The sequence below is a fragment of the Vidua chalybeata genome, chromosome 11 (assembly GCF_026979565.1).
Source record: "Vidua chalybeata isolate OUT-0048 chromosome 11, bVidCha1 merged haplotype, whole genome shotgun sequence".
In the NCBI taxonomy this organism is placed as follows: Eukaryota; Metazoa; Chordata; class Aves; order Passeriformes; family Viduidae; genus Vidua; species Vidua chalybeata.
The window spans coordinates 3,889,277-3,911,009 of NC_071540.1; the positions used below are offsets into that span (position 1 = coordinate 3,889,277).

At 40.8% G+C, this 21,733-nt stretch overlaps 1 protein-coding gene across 1 annotated transcript in view; it reads left to right on the top strand.

Moving 5' to 3' along the window:
* CDH8 (cadherin 8) overlaps positions 1 to 21,733 on the top strand; it is a 139,050-nt gene that overhangs the window by 40,907 nt on the left and 76,410 nt on the right. Inside the window, exon 3 of the mRNA XM_053952997.1 lies at positions 17,113 to 17,232. Within this exon, the coding sequence (XP_053808972.1) occupies positions 17,113 to 17,232 (120 nt within the window). The remainder of the gene's footprint in view (positions 1 to 17,112; positions 17,233 to 21,733) is intronic.

The following is a 21,733-nucleotide window of genomic DNA, read 5'->3' on the forward strand; positions in this document are numbered from 1 at the left end:
GCTGTGGAAAAAGATGGTGGAAAGGGAAATTAACTGTGTGAACACAGAAAAGAGAAAGGAGAAGAACATAATCTTCTTAATATATTTTACTTATATTTATTCATTTTGTCGGATTAGTGTGAGTCTATTTCCTCATGGATTAACATATTAGAATCTTTTCTGCATAGTTTGTCCCTGTGTTTGCAAGTGAACGTCCTTAGAGAGGCAGATATTGACACTCCTCAGGACACACATCGAGTGCAGCTCATCTTCAGCTGTCACTGAAGCCAAGGGAAGGAAACCCACCAAAACAAGAGAATCCATTTCAGGGCAATATGAGAATTCAGCATAAGCAAAGGCATCAAAATCTGGCCATGAAATGCAGAGGAAATTCTACTGCATTTTAGTGTTAGGTTGAGGATAATGTGCTTTTCAGTGATTTGTCTACATCTGTCAAAGCAAGGTAATTGAAGGAGTGCCAAGACACTTTGTGGAATGAAGCAACATCCTATCACAAAGTTTCAAAAACACCACTCTCTCTGGTTTGGAGAGAGTTTGTTTAGCTAAAAGGAGGAGGAATGTGAGGAGCCAGAACCATCCTCTCACTCAGAGCACAGAGAATTGCACCGAGTCACTGTCAAATACAAGTGTGAGTGCTGACTGCATGGTCATACCTGAGGCTTCATCTTTTAAATCAACTCTGCTCCAACAGATTTTCAAATCTTCATTGTGCCAAAAATGATATGCGAATTTTTGAGCCTGCATTTCAATTCTTTTCTAGACCATAGCTTTTATATGTTGAGTTACTTTTAATTATACAGCAGCACAAATATAATGTGGACCTGCTTTCAGAAGATATTTCAGCCAAGCTCTAGGTGAGCAAATGACTTAATTAAATAAAATGAGAACAGAAGACCAAACCAAAACAAAACAGTGTGGGAGAAGGAGAAAGGAAAATTGAATGCTGTCACTTCTTATGTAAATGGCATTTATGTAGTATTCTAGGAGAAAAAATAGAAAGATATATGCAAGAAAAGATGGCTTCTGATCACAAAGCCTATATAAAAATAATTTATATCTGTGCATATTTATAATCTGTGATAAAGACACGGCCCCTATCCAAGCACTATTCACTGTAAAGAAGAAGAGAAAAAGGAAAAAAAAAACAAAACTGAAAACTTTGAGGGGAAACTAATCAGGAGATGAATAAAAATCTAGGAAAATTGTTAACATGAGGTTTAAAAATGGTAAGTGCAATGAGAGTAAGGGAATAAAAGAGAATAAAAGATGAAATAATAGTGAAAGAGAGGTAAAGTAAAAATGGAGAAAGAATGAAAGAGGAGGGAAAAAATGTGAAGAAAGGTAATGAGAGATGAATTATAAGTTAAAACTTCATCTAGGAAAACTTATAGAGGATTGTAGTAGAAATGACCAATGGCTGGATGTAGTTTAGGGAATAGCAAAAGGGGATGGCTCTACAGGAAAATGTTTCATCTGTTCCCCCAGCATGTTGGGGAAAAGAGAGACACTGAACTGCCTCTGAAATGATGAAGTTCCACATTCTTGTGGTTTGTTAGGCTGCATGAAAGAGTTTTGTCCAAAAGCAAGTGTGTTCTAACAACAAAAATGGTTGTTACCATTACTAAAACAACCTATATTGTAGAGATTTGCAATAGATCGTCTGCCAGGTCGGAGGTTTATTACTGTAACTCTGAGAGTTTTGCACATTTATCCCTTAGGATCCCTGGCCCTTCCAGGTGTTTTACAGGACATTCCTAGGGGTGCAGGTTTCTAAGCTGCTGCTCTACAGAAGCACCAACGTGCACTCCAGCTCTTTTGTTGAGAAACAAAATCTATTTTTCTGCTGTTGTTTCAATACTCAGAGAATGTTCCTGATTGCATTACGTGGGGCATGAGTGAGTGTGAAGTCTGTGAAGTAGAGGCAGTGGAATCTGTGTCTTAATCTCTGATGGAACCAAATGTCAGGGCTGGAAAGTGGAATATGAGAGTGTTACCCTTCATTAATTTTGCTGTTACTATTTCCTTCTGCTTTCTTCTCTTCATCCACAGGTAGCAACATCAAGAGATGAAGGAAAAGATTCTCTGTAAATTATTTCTGGTTTTTTGAAGGTTTTTTTTTTACATCTCTTAAAATTAGATTAACTCTTCTGTAATGTGTACCAAAAAAAAAAAAAAATGTCTCCTTTCAAAGTTCAAGGAATTTTTACTTTCCCCCTGCTAAGAGAATTTCACTACCATTATCCACTTACTTAATTCCCTTAAAGAGATCTCCACCCACTGCCAATTTCTTGCTTTGACTTTTGTACAACACATGCATCACTAGGCAGTATTCTTACTCAGGATAAAACAAAGTTCTGCTGAACCTTTTCTTTCCTCAAATGCTTATATCAATTTTCTGCTCTGAAGCAGAAGAGGAACTCATATGCTCTCTATATATAGTGCTTATGTAATGAGGATGCAGTACAAGGCATTTTATTTTTGGGCCTCAGGGGAAGGCAATGCATGAAATACGGATGAAGGCTTTAACCTTTCATTGTTCTAAGGTTCTAAGACGATGCAGTTTTTCTAATTGGGAGCCTTAGACCTGGTCTTATGTTCCTGACTAGAACATAACAATGTGAGGTGTTATTTTGACAATCTAGAACTGGAATGAAACACTATGGGGATGTGAAAACCAGTTTCAAACTGACAGAGAGCAGGTTTAGATTAGAGATGAGGAAGGAATTGTTCCCTGGGAGGGTGGGCAGGCCCTGGCACAGGGTGCCCAGAGCAGCTGGGGCTGCCCCTGGATCCCTGGCAGTGCCCAAGGCCAGGCTGGACACTGGGGCTGGGAGCAGCCTGGGACAGTGGGAGGTGTCCCTGCCATGGCAGGGGTGGCACTGGATGATATTTAGGGCCCCTTCCACCCCAGCTGTGGGATTGTGTCCCTACCTGCAGCATGTGCCAGCCCATGTGGGGCTCTGTGTGTGTGCCAGCATCCAGGAGCCACACACAGCCACAGCTTCCCTGCTTGGTTTTTATTCTGTGTTTCGGTGCTCTCTGGAAAATCCTGCTTCCCTGCTGAAACAAAAGGATTTGCATGGCTCTCCTCCCACTCCTGGTGCAAAGAGGATCAGTATTACCCGGAGCTCTCTCCGGGAGGAGTGCTGCTCACTTCTCAGCTGTCTGTGCAGAACACACTCCCACACACGCGCTCGCTGCCGGCCGCGGCACTGCGCTCAGTGTTATTCTGAAATCATTTCTTTCTCTCTTTGAGCAAAAACACCAGCGCATTCCAGAAAAAACAAAAAGTTTTGAGAACTAAATTGAATTTTTTTTACTGTAATTCCCACATAATCTACCATAGTGAGCCCTGCTCCCCACCTCCAGAAATGAAGAATTTGCTTGTGAAAGCTAATAGTGTATATGGAGAATATGTTCTTTGCTGAAACTGTGCACTTCAGTATTTGAATTATGATATTAATTTTCTTAAAGAATTAAAGATCAAAAAGTGAAATCTGTGGAATTACTTCATTATGGCAAGTATTACAAATAGGAAATAATATATTTTTTTCTGTAAATCTTGTTTAATCACTTTTAAACATAAAAGGGTACACTGGAGTAGAAACTCAGCTAAAACCTTAGAAAGAAAAGAATTTATCTGTGCTTCTGGAAGTAAAAACCCCAAGACTCTATTTTTTTGCCTCCCCATTTGTCTGTGAGCTCTGTATCTATGTCTGCAACGAAGACAGAATATTATGTAAATGAATGAGCAAGCTTAGAAGATCCATAAGGGCAATTGGAACAAGTTCTGTGGCTTATTTAAAGAAAAAAGAAAAAAAAAAAGAAAGAGAAGAGGAAAAAAAAACCCCACACCTTCCCTTGAGTATGTTCTGTTTCTGTGTTACCTTCTCAGCTACACGCAGATTCATTAATTCCCTAAAACACGTGCAGAGGTGGTCATGGGAGCCAAGGTGGATATTGTCTCTGAGTTTTGGGATCCCTTTTTCAGGAGAGGAATGAGGAGTGAAATCTCTTGATTTTGCTCTCAGCAAAGCCAGGAGTCATGACAGCATTGTCATGTTGAAAGACAGGAGACGACTGAAGCAGAGTGACAAACGTGTTGGTGAAATAAAAAAGGACACAGATGGAAAAAGAACAAAAGCCATAAGGGAAGAGAATGCTCTCATAGTTTGCCTGAATTAAGGTAAACAGACAAAATTTAATAATTTCCAAATATTAAGGCTTCTCCTGACAGTCATAAAAAATACACACAGTGGGATTCAGTCTGACATTGCTCTAGAAATGCTTTTGCCTTTACCACTTGAAAATAGTAACAATATGGAAAAGCTTAGAATAATATTTTTTTTTTTTTTGTCCTTAAATGCTTCCATGAAAGGTCTTTACTGGAAAGGGTTTAGGCTTTCAGTTGAGTCAGAATATCAATTTTCAGTTTTGGCACAAGCTCATCTACTTAGGAATGCTTTCCCTTGAATCAAGGTTTGCCCTTGATTACGCCACTGCACATAAGAAAGGCTATAGCTATAATCTTTTTCTTTTCTTTTCTTTTTTTTTTTTTTTTTTTTAAGCAGAACAGAGTTCTTTAGTCCAGCCAGGTGTATTAGGACCACTCTACATAGTGCAACTTTGTTTTCCAGTTCTCCCAAAGATATTCACTCTCTTCCACTTACAAATGTTTTGCAGAAGGACAAAATCTGCTCCATATGAAATCAACACGCAACATCTGACATGAATAGTGATAAGATAACTTGACAAATCACAAAGTTGTGATAAAAACCTGACTTGAAGTGTTGTCAAGATCAACCACACTGTCTTGCTGGGGTTTTTATTATTGATTTTTAAGGCACTGAGCATGACTGTTAAATCAATGATAGTTTGTCACAAAAATGTGGAATAAGGGGACTACAGCACTGCGGTCAAGTACACATTAACCCAAAGGGTAAATGCAAAGGCAGTGCAAAAGCTAAGGGGAAAACCAACAGATGTTGTAAAATATGGCAACAGTGTAACAGCTGTTAAAAAAAAAAGTATATTTTCATGTTTTGTTCCTCCACTTATTTCTCTTGTGCATAATCACACACAGGAGCTGTGGCACTGAGGAGTTTTATGTGAGATTTCTTTGGTGAGTGTGTGTGTGTGTTTAAAATGGTCACACACAACCTTCATGAAGGGCTCAGGGCATTCAACACCAGGGCTGGCTGGCTGTTCCTTAACCTGACTGGCTGTTGAGCCTTGAGAAAACACAGTTCTGAGCACCTGCTGCTATTTTTGTACTTTTTTTTTCTCATGAGGTTGGATCAAAAATATCATTATCTTTCTTACTGTTCTTACATAGTCATTATGAGCTCGAGGACCATGATGGAATTAATACTCTTTAGGAGTTTATAGGTTGATCCTTTAGTTATCCCCCTCTATATTGTCCTATTGTACTAAACCAGATAATTAGCAATACAGAACTACCAACATCTGTGAGATTGCTCCAAGTAGTTTGTGCCCATGGCAGGAAGTTCATGAGTGTGGAGGTTCTGAAGGCACTGTTTGGCCCTTAGGAGCAAGGCCTGACTTTCCTGTGCAAGGTGTGGAGCTATTGATATGTGCTGGTTTCTGAGACAAACACTGCTTTTCTTCCTCTCCATTCACTGGCAGCAATTTGTCACAAATTGTCCATTTTTTTGCACACATGCATTCCCTTGGCACGAAGGAAAGTTGTGCAGATGACACATAGAGAAGATAAACTCTGCAGGAAAAATCTGCTGGGATCAGAACTGAAGACATAGTTCCTTATGGAGTTCTTCCAAATAGAGAAATTCATCTTTCCGTGATGTTCCAGTTTTGGGATGAGGACAGACAGAGCTGTCACATGTTGATCATGTGATGGCAGAGCAGAGGAAATTTTGGCAGTCTAAGGTGAATGTCCTGTGTACCTACAAGAATCTGTCCTACTGTGGTTTTTCCTCTTAACTCCTAGTCACAAACATCTTGTTGCAGATATTCTACTTCTGAAATCCTTTGTGGTCGCCTCCATTTGTACATATCAAATGCATCATCGTGTTTGTGTTCTGTCACTGTGTGAAAATAACTCTCTGACTCAGGTTTCTGATGCATTCTCTTCTGGTTACAAGTTTAAATCTATTCTCAGCATGGATTTTTCACAATTTCCCCAAATGTAAAATTTTGAAGGAAAAAAAGCTGTTTCAAAGAGTCGTATGGTTTGGTTTTGCAGGCTTTGAAGTTGTGTTATCTCATTTTTCTAAGCAGCTTGGCTGGTGACATGAGCCCATTTGCTGGCCAGGGGATGATGCCTAAATGGAAAACAGAGGGATGAGAGGAAGTGGAGCAGCACAGGTTCCTGCCAGACTGATGCTCTGTGAAATGCCACAGAACTGGTCTGGAGCATAATCTCACCTTTCCCAATCACAGGAAATGTAGACAAGGTCTCACCACAAGGTAGAAAGTTCTAGGTCAGAAAATTAAGTTCAGTGTGGTAATATTTTCGCAGAAACTTTGAGTACTGTAATTTCTATTCCTCTGCTAGCAAGAAGACTTGGCTTTGGAACACCAGGGACCAATACTCCTCAAATTCTTCATTAAGTGGCCTGTGTTAGACATCTCCCTGATGGACACACTTGATATTTGCCAAAATGAGATGCAATTCAGAATCCTTATTTTTTTTTTCCTGGCACTGGTCATTCCCCACCCTGCCCTGATGACACCTCTGTCGTTGGTTAAGTGCTGAATCTGCAGCTCTTGTTTTTCTGTGAAAAGAGCTCACAACTGCCTGTGGAGCTGCTGTCAGCACGGCTTCCTCAGGAATCAGCCCTGGAGCTGCTGGGCAGCTGATTCAGCTGTGCCCCTCCCTGGGGCCCAGAAGGGCTCTGCTGCCATTTGTTGTCCCCGCAGTGGCCTGGGGGGACAATATTTCAGACCCTGCTTTTGCACCCTGGGTTACAGCTGCTGGCACTCCAGGCTTCACTCTCCCAAACAAAGCCAGCAGAGCATCAAGGCTGTGAGATGATATCAGCCACTTTCTGTTCTTACCACACAAAGTCATAAATGAAAGAATTTCTGCAGTAAACAGCCTAGGCTGCTTTATTATTTATTTCTATTTTTTTACAATACACCTGAGCATAACCTGAAACTTCCATTGGAATCAACAAGACTTACAGTACCTTTTTTTCTGCTTGGTAATACAGTGTACAGTGATCATCCAATTTTACTGCCTTTGCCTGGGGACTTCACAGAATGAATGCTGATGAAATAGTCAATTGATTAGAGACAAGCAGTCTTTCAAAAAGTCCTGAACAGAAGAGGAGCTATTTCCCACTTCTCTCACAAATATCAATTAATATTCTATAGTGAGGTGATACCTAAAGGGAGAGTAAAAAAAATAGCATGAAAGGAAAACATAATTCTTTAAGCCAAACATAAAATATATTTTACCCTTCTGCTATTGCCTGTGATATTTCAAACCGTGTACTAATCCTAACAAACAGCCACCCAGGGGAATTTGCAAAGGAATACCTGCAGGCTCTCTAATGGCACCATCTCATAAGTTGTAGCAAGAAAGAACTACCAGCCTTAAAGCTGAAAAGGAAGAAGGTCCCTTCTTGTTAGATCCGCACAGATAAACCCAGGTAACATCAGCCAGGATAATTGCCAGGGAGGAATCCATATCCCTAAATCTGAATATGTATTTATGTTGTAAACTATTTCTGATTCCAAAATGTTATGTTAAAGAGGCAGCATCAGAGTTCCAAAACAATTAGCTTAGGCAGACAAGAAATGGTAAAATATGCAGTTGATTAGATTTCCCAGCCACGCTTCCCCCAGCCTCATTATACAGCTGCGAGGTGCGGAGCTGCCAGCTCGCTCCGCTCCCTGCATGTTCACACAGCCTTTTTCTCCAGGCATAGCCAGCTCCTCTCGTACTTCTGCAGTCACACATTTGCATACAATATGTTTTTCCCATTTCCTTCATGTCAGAACCCAAGGTGTCCCTCAGACACTCTTGGATGTTCTGGGTCCAGGGCAGAAGCCTCTGAGACCCTGGCAGGCAGCCAGAAACCCCTGTGGTTTTGAATTTGACCCATGGAACAATTTACCAGCTTTACAGGAAGAACAAGAAATCACAAAAGTTTAGATATTATAATAGAAGTAATCACAAAGTAAAAGGTAGGATTTTTGAGTGCTTGTACAGAGGGGTCTGAGTTTTGTACATGGGGGTCAGAGGTTCTAAGATGGAGGGATTTGGGCGTGCCCTGTCCTCCTTCTTTCTCCTTCCTATCCCCCATGTTCTTGGTAGTGTTGGCACTCACAGATTGGTTTAGAGTAGAAAGCCACTGTTCAATATAGGTAATAGGCATTGGGGAAAAACGATAAACATTTAATAGGTAATGTGTGATATAAAAGATGGCACCAGCCCCTTGGGCGGGGGAGACGAAGACGAAGGGAGATGGAGAGAGATGCAGAGGGAGAAGGAGTCAGGGACAATGTCAGGGAGTCTGTGTGCCTTGAGATAACATGCAATAAACTGCCTTGAGACCAGACGACTGAAGACTACTGAGTCTTTCTTTGAAGGCACAGGTTAGAAGAGAGACTTTACCACCACCCGGAGTCACCCCAATCTGGGGGAGATTCCGACACCCTCACATGATAAAAAGTCCTTAAAATGGCACATGAGCAATCTGCACAAACCTTGTTGTGTTACATGTGGCAGGTCATGCATTTGTGCAGAGGTTTTGACTCAAGCAGGTACTGCATGACATTAACATTCTTTAAAGGTTTCATTAGCCTCCTAAAGTATCTATTCCAGCATTGAGAAATGTGTAACATTTGGGAGAAACTGTCTGGATACCTCTTCTGCTTATGGAGCTAAATATCACTTAAAGGTATGAAAGGATTCTTTTCCTGTTGGAACCAAGAAACAGCTTCTTGCATTTTCTTGCATGTTACTACATAATTTATTATAGACCAAGCTGTTAAGAGTCTTCTAGATTCTTTCATTAAGCCAGATTTTTAGGTGCTAAAACTTTTGGTTTAGATTACCAATGCCTTAGGGCAGCATCTGCAATTTCCTATAGGTCTGTAAAGTACTGAAAAATCTCTCTTTCTGTGCATTTCAGTGAGATTACAGTCAACTACTTATATAAAATAAAGTGGCAAAACAAGCAAGTAATGTTTTGTCACTCATGTTTAATATTAAAAACAAAATATGAACTGTATCACTTGCAGTTTATTTCAGAAAGTGTTTACAGGTGTCCATATGAGTATATAAGCACGCACAGGTGTTTAGACAGGGATACGTACAAGAGGAAATGGCCTTAAAGTGTTCCAGGGGAGATTCAGGGTGGACAGCAGCAGGAATTTCTGCATGGAAAGGGTGCTCAGGCCTTGGCAGGGGCTGCCCAGGGAGGTTTGGAGTGCCCATCCCTGGAGGTGTCCCAGGAAGGGCTGGAGGTGGCACTCAGTGCTCTGGGCTGGGGACAGGGTGGGCAGTGGGCACAGCTGGGACTCCATGGGCTGGGAGGGCTTTTCCAACCCCAGTGGTTCTATGATTCTGGGATTCTATGACAGAATTTAATGTAAACAAACCTGAAATTCTTGCAAGGTTCTCCTTGTCCTGTTTGTGGAGTGTCAGTGTCACACACTTGCAGTGGAGGGCTGAAATTAGAGACTGGGGTGGCCTGTTTTGGGTACATCCACAAAAGAGAGGACTCACAGGACTGAAGTTTAGTCATTCACATTAGCTGGCCAATTTCATTTCTGTTCCTCTCTGGTCAGGCAAAAAAGGAGGATTCCAGGAGAGGATGATTCTGTCTTCCTCCCTCAGGTAGAGCAGGCAGCTGGTGCAGCAAGGTATCTAATTTAGCCAGTTGAGCCTAAAACTGAGTTGTGTGAATAACCCTCTTTTCCTTCTTCCTTACCTTAATCATCATAAACAAGATCATGACAGCATCACACTATTTCACTACTTAGAGTCAAATAAATTACAGCTGGGAAAGACAAATTACCCTATTAGTTAATCTTCCTGTCTTTCTAGGGTTTTCCCTTAGAATACATTATTCCAGCATCCTGTGCAAGAGAGTGAACTCTTCACTGAGGAGGATTCTGTTATTTCCCTTGGGAAGCTATTCCTCCTTGTGCAATTTCTCATTGCAAGGAAGCTTTTGTTGTTTTTCTCTTTGCAGAAGATAAAGAGAAGTCTTGTATCTGTGTATTTATGTGGTTCTCATCACCAACATACCAGTATTACACCTGTAACTTACACAAATTTTCTTTCTCATTTCTGCATCTAGAAATTATTGCATATTGGATTCTGCCATGGAAACAGCAGAGTGCATGCTGGCCTTCCTGTTTCTCCAGCCTGGCAAGCACAAGTTGCCCATTTTTCCCTCAGTGGACTGTTCTGACCTGTATCTCTATCCTTTACCTTTGCTTAGGGTGTCATCTATTGCCTCATTCATTAAGGGTCCACTGGACACTTAAAAAGAATAATTTTTTTTTTCATGCTTTCCTCTAAGTGTGGGAAGATTTGAAACACTCTCCCAAGCCCTCTGTCCCCAAAGCAGTCCTTGGCATTTTCTGTGGTTCCAAGGTCCTGTGGGCTCTGTAGGTCAGGCAGCAGCAGCACCATGTGCTGGCAGCATTGCTTCCAGGGGGATTTACATCCTCTCCTCACAGAATCATGAAATCATGGAATTCCTGGCTTGGGAAGGATCCTCAAGGATCATTGAGTCCAACAAGCTCCTTGTCTCTCTCCTGTTTGTGTTTGTCTTTCCTGGTACTTGGCTCTTGGGGTCTCTGGCAGAGAACTTTCCTGCCCTGTGGGATCTGATCCACACATTGGACCCCCAGAGCTTTGGCAATGAATTAGCTGTTAATAATAATAAAATTACATTCAAATACGGGTGCAGGAGGTGAAATAATAACATATGATCTGCAAAAGAGCCCTTAAACACTCATGCAAAATTCCCACAATTTGTGTATGTATTTGTATATCTGCATGAACACCAAGATATGCAATGATATTTTATGTGGGTAATTTGCATATGTTAACAAGTTCTGTAGTGCTTTAAACAGATTCCTATTTCATGTACATTTTCTGTATTTGGTTAGCGAAACCTCTAATTCATAGGTTTTGTGTTTAGAAATGGTCTCATGCAATAAAGCAGGGTGATAAGGCTTAAAACGATGTTTTTGCATTTAAAAAATGAGCAACAATGAAAAACAAATAAGAATAAGTTTCTTCAGCTTTGAGGCAGTCATAATTTACATGTCAAGAAGTTATGCAGGTTTTTATGAGATTATTGCAGTTTTATTCAATAAAAAATTGTTACCATGACAACAACTGTCATGCTACCTGTGAGATTATAGCAAAGAAGGACAGTGAAGAAAAGGCTTCATTTTGGAAAGAATGCTTATCTGACCTGCTGGCTACAAACAATGGTTTGTGTGACCACCCCTGGCTGCAGGGCTTCCATCAGCCCGACTCCAAAGCTAGCTGAAGGATTGAAGCATAGGATGTTCTTAGGAAAACAAAAGAGTTGACAAATAATGGTGAAGCTTTGTCATGCAAATACTCTCCTACTACCCCATCAGGCTGGTAATCAGATCTTCAAAATGAAATGGAGAATTCATCCTGTCAAGGTTTGGGAAGATTAGGAGAGAAAGAGTGTGTGAGACCAAAAAAAGCATCAGGAAAGAAAAGAAAATAAAAGAAAAAAAAAAAAGAAAAAATAATTCCCAGAAGTCCCTGGAACGATGAGAAAACATGGTCCCACCAGGTTTCATTATGGTCATGTTATTTATTTTTACCAGCCATTACAATCTTTCAACAAAATGGTTGTTCACTGAATATGGATTCATGTAAATTCTTGGCACCAACTATGCATTACCTCCTCTAGAACATTCAAATTTGATTTTTTGGAATTTTTTTTTTCTCAGTACGCACATTTCACTGCCATACCAAAAGAATTTGCTTTCCTACTCCCTGTGGCAGCATACGCATTTTTCTTTCTGACTAATGTGCAGAATCTGTACCCTGACTTGCACATAAAAACACAGCCAAAACAACAGAAAAGCACTGGCTGAGCACACACATCTTATTTTTTATGATGGTTTTTAATCTTAGTTTGCCAGCAAACACAGGCTTTCTTACCTAGCCATATAAAAATAGTCCTGTTGTTAATTGTGTATCTGATTGCTGGCCTGCCAGAGTAAAACAATCTGACACTGACAGAGTAAAACAATCAGCAATGGCTAATGGTTAAAGCACATTAGAAGTGTTCACTAATTAAAATCTGTTGAATCTCTGTGCAGTCTGTATTTACAGTGGGTAAATCCATATTTAAGGGTCATTAGCATTGCAAAAGTGTACCTGAGGAAAAAACACACAAAGTTTTTTAACAGAACATCTTAAAATTTGCCTCGTCACTCTCAAAAAAAAGGGTTTGGTTTACATAGGGCAACAATAGGTACATAAAGCAAAAAGAAACAGTGATTATGTTGTTGGGCCAGATTATATAAAACTGCAATTTTATTGTAATTAGGACAACAGTGACTTGGACTACAATAGTGGCTTTCTTATAAAAATGGCACCATTTCAAATTTATAGTCTCTGGCTAAATGAGTTTGTTGTAGCATTGACAAAGAAACAAACACAAGCCAAATGCAGTCAAAATTGAACACAAACAGAAACCTTAGCAGTTTATTTGCTGAGCAGAACCCAGAATGTTGTTTTTCCAAGAGCATTTACTTAATAAATGCCCTTCCCTGCAAACTTTCGGCTTTTTCAATGCAAAATCTTTTTATCTTTAAAATTTTAAGTGCATTATGCTTGCAAAAAATATTTATATACATGTAGTTTATAACTGCAGTGTCAGTAATGGAGTAAAATCCTGCTTAAATATTGGTAATCCAAAGCTTGGACAGTTCTGGTGTGGAGGTTGGCTAAAAAACAGCCATGGTGACTGTGAGTTCCTTTTTTCTGCATTGCTTTTCACCATCAGGAATCTCTCAGTTCTTCAAAACTTATTTTTGCCCAGGTTCTGTCACCTGTGGGAGTGGGATTGGTTGCTTCATGTGAACTCTCAGCATATGGCAGGGGAACCAGGGCAGCACTGACTTAGCAACATCACCTGCAGCTGCAGAGGGGACAGGGTGTGCTCCTAAATATACTGATTATTGCCAGTGTGAGCAACATAATGTGGTGTGTTTTACACCTGCAGAAAATTTGACTCAAGGCATAAAGCAAAAAAAAAAAAATCATCAAATTAAAGGTGATAAAATTTAAACTATGCCAAAGCTTAACTAATTTCAGTAGTGGAAGCAATTTCTTTAATTTCTGTTTCATGATCACTCACATCTTCCCTAAACAATTTTCATCAGTAAGATTGTTGGGAAAAAATTATTGGATTTGACAGGCCTCAGAAGTGTGTGATGGTTGGAAATGAAGTGCTAAGTGGCAGAAACTGGCTGGGGAAGAAATGGATTTCTAGGAGGCAGGAGATGATTTTAGTTGTCCATTCCCTTCATTAATTTTATTAGGTGAGATTATAATCACAATTCAAGTGACCTGTAAGGGAAAGAAAAAGAAGATTATGCCTTTCCCCCTGCCTTATGTGTACTGTAACTGGAAATACTGACACACATGTTACCCATGTATTTTTAATACATTTATAAACTTCAGTTGAACTTGGCGTCTCTCTGAATTATTTTATATCACAAGAAGAAAACCTTGGTAGTTTAGCATCAGGATTAGAAGCAATGTTAGACACTGATTAACTCTTTTTATTAGGGTGTATTCAACTTTAGTATCTAATGAGCACTTAGGATAAAGAATGTGCTTATCAAAGAATCAGCATATCCATTCAAGCCTGGGAATCTTGAAATAAATATCTATAGAAAGTCCTCAGGAATTCTCAAGTGAAGTAAGATAAGAATAGAAATTATATATCAACTCTTTGTAAACAAGCAATGTAATTATTTCTGAAGGCCTTTGAAATGAGAGCCAGCTAGGAAAATCAAACACAATCTCCAAGAAGTCAACAGTTTTATTTCTTTATTTTCCTTTGTATATAAAATATATAATGGAAACAAAATGAAACAGTCTCGATAAAATACTCCAACTAAAATTTTCACTTTGTGATGAGCCTTATCTTTTTCCAGCCCTGTCCCATTGTATGATGTCCTGCACAAACCTCTTCTGTCTTAGATTACAAACCACCAGTTTTATGATAGCAGCCACAGAAATGAACACATCGCCTGCTACATCAGCCTGAATCCAGCTGAAGGAAGCTCTGAGCCTGCATTCATGGCTGGTGCCACCCTGGGACAGCAGCCCTGGGCTGCAGGGAGCCTGGGGGATGTGCTGGGATGAGCTGGGTTGTGCTGGGATGTGCTGGGATGGTGGGACTCAGCTCCAGAGAGGGGAGTACAGCTGTGGTGAGGGATGATTGTGTGTGGGAACAGCAGAAAGAGCCCTGCTAATGGGTGTGAGTACAAAAGGTGAGTCAACAGAACTTCAGGGGGAAAATGATGCCTCAGGTTTTAGCTTTTCTATTTTTCAGATTCTGTACTGCTTTAATGTGTAGTTCTGAGCTTCATATTAGGGGATGGTGAGCTCTCTGCACAGAGCAGGCAGACAAAACAAATCCTTCTCTAGCTGGGGACCAAGGACAACCGATCCAGATCTCAGGCCAAGAGCATAAACAACGTGGACTGAAGAGAGAAAAACAAGAAGGGTGGGACTTCATGGGCTAAAGCTGGAATTGGACAATTAACTCCAATATGCAGATGGGCCAGAACTGATCAAAGCGAGAGACCTTGTGAGCGGTCGTCCATTCTGTGACCCTTTTGGCTCACCTTGGCTGTAGCCCTGGCTGGGCTCTTGTGCTGCCCAAGGTGGATCCAGTGAGGCCTTTTAGCAAATCCCTGCTTTATTCTGTAACTCTGTCCAGCCTCTGTTCTAGGGCAGCCTCTCAAGGCATCAAACATGTGAGACAATCCCATCAGCTACAGCTCCTCAAGCCTTGTAACTCCTGTGGCCAAGCCACCACGAGGCCTTTTGTCACTCTTTTCCTGACACATCCACACTCAAGCTTCCTGCAAACTCCCTCGTTGTTGTTCCCTGTTTTCTGCAGCCTGTGCCATGGCCTCTGAGTGTGCCCAGGGCTGCTTCCCTCTTCCTTTCTAGGAGGACACTGGGGATATCTCCTGTAGGCTGAGGCTGCTGGACTTGCCACAGGGCTGGGCCCCATAAGTGTCACTTGTCCCCTTTATCATTTCCACTCACAGCTGTCAGGAGTTGTCTGCTACTGTCTGGTTGCTGTCACTGGGCAGACAATAAATTTCTGATCTTAATTCCTTACAAACTAACCACCAAACTGGGGATGAACTCCATTTCTCAGGCCCTGTGACAGGTTAAAAACTATTCTGTTGAAGCTTAGGTGTAAGATCACCTTTCAGCGTCAGATACAGTTAAGTTTCAAACATGAACAGTTTGCATATTCGTAAAACAGGTTCAGCAAGCATCTGTCAAAGAGAGATGTGACATAATATTCCTTTTCCATGGGATGTGCACAGCTGCAGGACTCCTCTGGCCCCTGCTGAGCCCAGGAGAGATGCTCCCTTTGCTGATATTCTCCCATTCTATAAGGATGGATAAATTTACACAAAAAATAAATGAGCAATGCTGGCCAAAGCCATTTTTTTTTCTCTAGTGAGATGTATTTCTGCAACCCACATTCCCTTCACTGAGAATTGTCCCATTAGTTCCACATGGCAAACCTGCCACAACTTCAGTCCCTGCAGAACACGTGCTCCCAAAGAGAGGTGTTCTCCATCCTCCCAAATCCTGCCCTCCCAAAGCCTTGCCCCACATCTTACCCTGGTGTTTGAAGTGGCCAGGTGGGAAAGAGTGAAATGGCAGCTCTTGGGTCACATGCAAATTGTATCTGGATATGCAAACATTTCTGTAAATAATTTACGTGTGCTGTAACCCACAAATTGTATCTGGATATATGAACATTTCTCTAAATAATTTACGTGTGCTGTAACCCACAAAACTGCCATGCAGGGAGAGAGGAAAAGGGAGCACAGGGCAAGGAGCAAGGCTGTGCTAAAGGGATCTCCTTCTCTCTGCTCTGCTGTCCTGAAGGGCCATGGGATCAGGATTCACAGCACACACAGAGAAGGAACAGGGGGCTATTTTTATTAGCATATCCAGAAAGGGTGATTTTTGGTGGGTGCTGTAATTATTTTCCTTTCTGAACATAATTCAGCCCTTAACCTTTCTCCTTCTCTTGCTTTTTCTCCCTCTGTAGATATTGTCTTTATTGTCAGCCTAATTAACACCATCATACTTTTATGTCAGCCAAAAAAACCCCTCTCTGCAGCAACCTTAATGCAACCAACTGAATTCCATTTTGCTTCTTACAGAAATGGCAAATGCTATGTTGTCTAAGAAATAAAAAGGGTAATTTCCTTTTTTTTTTTTTCTATTTATTTTTGTCAGAGTATGGAATTTATAACTCTGGCTGAACAATGGCCCCCTGAGTGGCAGAGACTCATTTCAGAGACAATTGTTGTTGTCCCAACTCTGTCATTGTGGCCACATCAAATCATTATCATGGCTGCAAGCCAAGGAAAGAAAAAAGAACCCTTTTTATTATTGTTTTTCTATCTGGTCTCTGTAACTTGGCAAAGTTCTTTGGAATATGAATTTGCAAGTCTTAAATGCAACATATTATACTGTATTATTAACCTTGTATTTTGTATCCCTTTGATATGATTCCTTTGCAAATGCTTGAAGTCTACACAGACCTATTGGGTAGCTTTAAATGCATTCTACAAAGAAACTTTAAATAATACAGATACTAGAAGGGCTTTTATTTTACCCAGAAATTCAGGCTGCTGGCACATACCAGCTTGAAGGAAAATGTTTTGTTTCTGTTCCACAAGTAATATTTTAACTGGTTACTGATATTTTCCCTTCTTTTATTATTGTTATACAGCTCCCAAGGAAATGAATTTTTGTTTCAAATTAGTTTTTGAATAAGATATGCTAATATCTAGTGAGTGTAAACATTAATTGTGTGTATTCTTTCTATTTAGGCACCTTTGTTACTAAAGTAACAGCTACAGATGCAGATGATCCAGTGTATGGAAATAGTGCCAAGCTGGTTTATAGCATTCTGGAAGGACAGCCTTACTTTTCTATTGAGCCCCATACAGGTAGGTGACTCTGAACAGCAACCCCTGGCTTAGGAAATCACCTCAGCTTGCTCCAGGGGAGGCTTAGATTGGGGAATTGGGGAAAATTTCTTCACAGGAAGGGCTGTGCAGCGCTGGCACAGCTGCCCAGGCAGTGGTGGGCAGGGCCCATCCTGGAGGGATTTAAAGCTGTGTGGATGTGGCACCTGGAGCCATGGATCAGGTGGGCTTGGCACTGCTGGGGAATGCTTGGGCTTGGTGTTGCAGAGGCTTTTTCCAACCTGGAGCAATTCTCTGGTTATATTTGCAGAGGTGACCATCCCCTGCCTCCTGTATCAGGACTAGTGTGGCCAGCAGGAGCAGGGAGGTCATCCTTCCCCTGTGCTGGGCACTGGTGAGGCCACACCTGGAGTGCCGTGTCCAGTTCTGGCCCCTCAATTTGGGAAGGACATTGAGATGCTTGAACATGTCCAGAGGAGGCAACAAGGCTGGTGAGGGGCTTGGAACACAAACCCTGTGAGGAACAGCTGAGGGAGCTGGGGGTGCTCAGCCTGGAGAAAAGGAGACTCAGGTGACCTTGGCACTCTCCACAGCTCCTGAAAGGTGGCTGTGGCCAGGTGGGGCTGGGCTCTTTCTCCAGGCAGCACTGACAGAACCAGAGGACACAGTCTCAAGGTGCATCAAGGGAAATATAGGTTGGATATTAGGAAGAAGGTTTTTTACAGAAAGAGTGATAAAGTTCTGGAATGGCTGCCCGGGGAGGTGGTGGAGTCACCATCCCTGGATGTGTTTAACAAAGCCTGGATGTGGCACTGGGTGCCAGGGTTTAGTTGAGGGGTTGGGGCTGGGTTGGACTCGATGATCTTGAAGGTCTCTTCCAACCCAGTGATTCTGTGATTCTGTGATTCTGTGTATCTCATCACCCAAGTGTAACTCAGGTCTCACTCAGAGTTCCTCAGAGTTTGATCTTGGGGAAAAACCCAGGAAAAACAGGAATTAATGGTGATGGGGTGATGGTGATGGCAATGTCACAGAAATTACTGGAGCAACTGAAGGCAGAGGAGGAGCCGTGTGACAAAACTGCTCAGGGAATGCAGGGCTTGGCCTGAGGGCTTTGAGGAGCACAATGTGATGTTCAACATGAGCCTACAGCATTCCCAGCTAAAGTACAGTTTAGCTTGGGAATTTCAGTGAATGTATTTTATGTTTTCACTGAAAATTCTTTTTCTTTCTTGATTGGTTGGATCAATTTGGGGAGAGAAAGAGCATCAATCATGAGTGTTGATGTGAAGTTTTATTAGCATGTATTTAGGGTAACTTTATTTCTCTGTGGTTTTGTAGTCTTGAAAGTCATCTGAAAGAAGTGCCAAAAAATCCATTCCCTCTTGTTTTCTGTACATAGGTTGTCCATACAGCTAATTCATTTAGTTCATTCTTTATGTGTAAAAAGCAAATTTTAAGGTGATTTGATCATATGTCTAATATTCTGTCACCTGTTACTAGAAATCCTTTTTAATCACTGTAAGTGAAGCAGTTGTGATCTCCCAAGGAGAAGAAAACTAACACTCTTTTTAAAACATACAAATATCCACCTAAACTTATACAGCTGTATAGCAGTAAAACAGGAGAAAAAATTATTGTCCTTGTGCAGAGTAGCAAAACTATAAAATAAATGCTCAGAAATTATTAAAGGATGATTTTGATAGATTAAATGAACTCAGTTTTCTCATCAACATTAAACACAGTACTCCTGTAATCTTTAAAAGCTAGAATTTCTTGAAATCTTTCTGATTAGATTGCATGGAAAAAATTATTTCCCATTCCTAGAAATGCCCTAACTTTATGGGACTTTATGTAAATAGTGTGCCTCAATAAATATTAATGGATTAGTCCAAAGTAGGTTTTTCTGGTTGAAGGACAGCTATCCTAAATGTGAAAGGGATCTCTGGAATGTGATTCAGCCTTTTATTTTTACACTGCACGTAAAATAGAGGTTTACAGAGAAAAATTCTAGCACAGTACAATGGAAAAAGAGCAGCTTGTTCCAAAAATAAATGTGTTAAGGGAGTGTTTATTAGTGAAGGCCCTTAGTTCCTGTGGCTCATTTGTCACAATCAAATGGAAATATAACTCTGAACAGACCTCTGACCATCAAGTATCTAAATATACTGTTTGGTTTCTTAAATATTACAAATTATTGCACGCAGTAATGACTTGTGTGAGCTGTCTTAATTAGAGGGGAATTGACTGTAGGGTTTTTCTCAGTTTCTAGTTAGGAAAGTTAGTGCCTTTGCATGGGAACATGTCAACCTTCCTAAAGGAGCTGAGAAGTGCATTCTCCACCTACACAGAAGATTTTCTTTCACAGAAATATGGCCTGAAAGAAATATTCCAAATGTTAAAAAATACTTCATTTTACTTAGTTTTCTTATTTGTATTGCATTAAACCCTTATGCTCAATCCAAAGAAGTAACTATTTCTCACCTCGGAAAGTGATTGCTGTTATCATGAAAGCCTCTCGGTGAACTAGAAAATCAGGGTTTTTCTCCTGTTTCACTGGCATTAATTGCCCCCTCCTTCCTTCATTTCCAGCTACAAATATTCCTTTGCAGAGCAGTTCAGTTACCATGAAAATGGCATGTTAGTGTCTAAGGGGAATTTATTGACAAAGAATTCAACTGCGGCCGCAGTCCCTAAGTGGCTTCATCTAATGGAGCAGCTTCTAAGTGAATAAATGTTTTCAGATCCCCCATTTTTCTAGATCTGTGGAGGACATCAATTATATTCTTTAATTCACTGCAACTGGCTGAGTTTCTGTGCTGAGGCTGTTCCCTGTTTCTTTGCCATCCCTGTGTAGTGCCCTTCATCTGAGGTGGAATCACCATCCTGCTCTCACCAAACAGCACACTTCTGTTTGTTTAGGGTATATAAAATATAAATATACATGAAAGTTTAATCGTTGATCAAACCAGATGCAGGTAGTTATGTAGCAACTGCAGCCACATATACAGGGTGAAAAAGATTGCTCTAAACCAAAATGTCCAAAGCAAATACAAAGTGTGCAGATGTTTGTTTCTTTCTATTTGTCCAATCTTTGCAATGTGAACCATCACAACTCTCAGCAGCTAAGCCAGGAAAACACATTATCTTGTAGTCCTCAGGACCCTCAGGGGAGGTTTTCATGTGGGAAGGTGTTTGGATACTGTTGTGACAGTGTACAAATTAAAGCACAGCAGGTATAGCAGTGTATCACCCCAAACAAATCAAACCTGAGGATGATCCTGCAAGTGTGGTACATATTTTAGGGTCTGAGGGTTGTTTGGGATTTTTTGGGGGTGTGAGAGAATGTGGATGTGTGTATAGCTGCATTTTCTCTGTGGTTATACTTCACTAGTGCCCTGATAAGTTGAAAGCCTTTTCAGTTAATTTGAAACAGAATTGTTTCTGAGCACACATTTTGTGTCTTCCCCTAAATGGAATCAGCATTTCAAGAAATGGGCTGTGTGAGAGTGATCCACTCCAGAATGTAAATATTTTCTGTCATTCATAGGAGTGTATCAAGTGTTATCAAAAGTATAGCTATTGAGAGCTGATCTGTTTACAGTTTTTCTAGATTACTGGCCTTTTATCCTGTTTCTTAGAAACCAAGAGTAAATGTGGATCTGTGCAGCTACCAACACCAGGGCAGTACTGCCTGTAATTTTCGATTTTCCTGGCTCAGAGTAAGGATTGTCTGACCTTCCTGCTCGGTTTTAATGGCAGGTGGAGAGTGAACCATGAGGAATGATCCCAACCATGCCTCCTGATTCCTCTGCCTCCGGAACCCTCAGAGCAAAAAGAGAGAGCAGAGGAGCAGGCTGTGGCTTTGTGCCTGTGCTAAGGAGGGGCTGTCACACCTGAGGGTAACTGGGAGGGAAGCAGGTGTTTATTTCCTGCATTTTGGTTCCTCCTGCCTTGGCAAGAGCTGGATGTGCCCTTATCTGAATCACTCTCAGCTGGAACCCACATTACTCAACCTCCTCACTGAAACAATTCTATAAAGCTGGGCACTAAGAAACAAGTGCTGGTGAGTGACCCATAAAACAATAATTTCCCATTACCTGAGATGAAAAATGCATATATTGCTGCAGTTCTAGTTTGCAAGTTCTTCTGTAAGAGTTATAGACACGTGAAAGGAGGTAATTTGGAAGTTATTTTACACTCAGTGCTCAGAATGGGTCTTAAGGTAAATGCTTTTTTGATGGCTTGTTCTGAATATTTTTTGCTTTTTGTAGGTGAATTTTATTATGACCACTGCTTTGTTGGATAGAGGGAGGATATAATTAATACATGACAAATATACAGATTTAGATTTTTTTTTTTCTGTGAGAGCCAAAACTTGCAATGTTATGGCATCAGATTAGTAACAAAACTCATGGTGGGTAGAAATATATTCCTTATATCATTATGGCTCCATCTCAGTAAGTGATGCCAGGCTCCCTGCTTGGTGTGTTTTAGTTACAAAGGTACACGAGCTGTATGG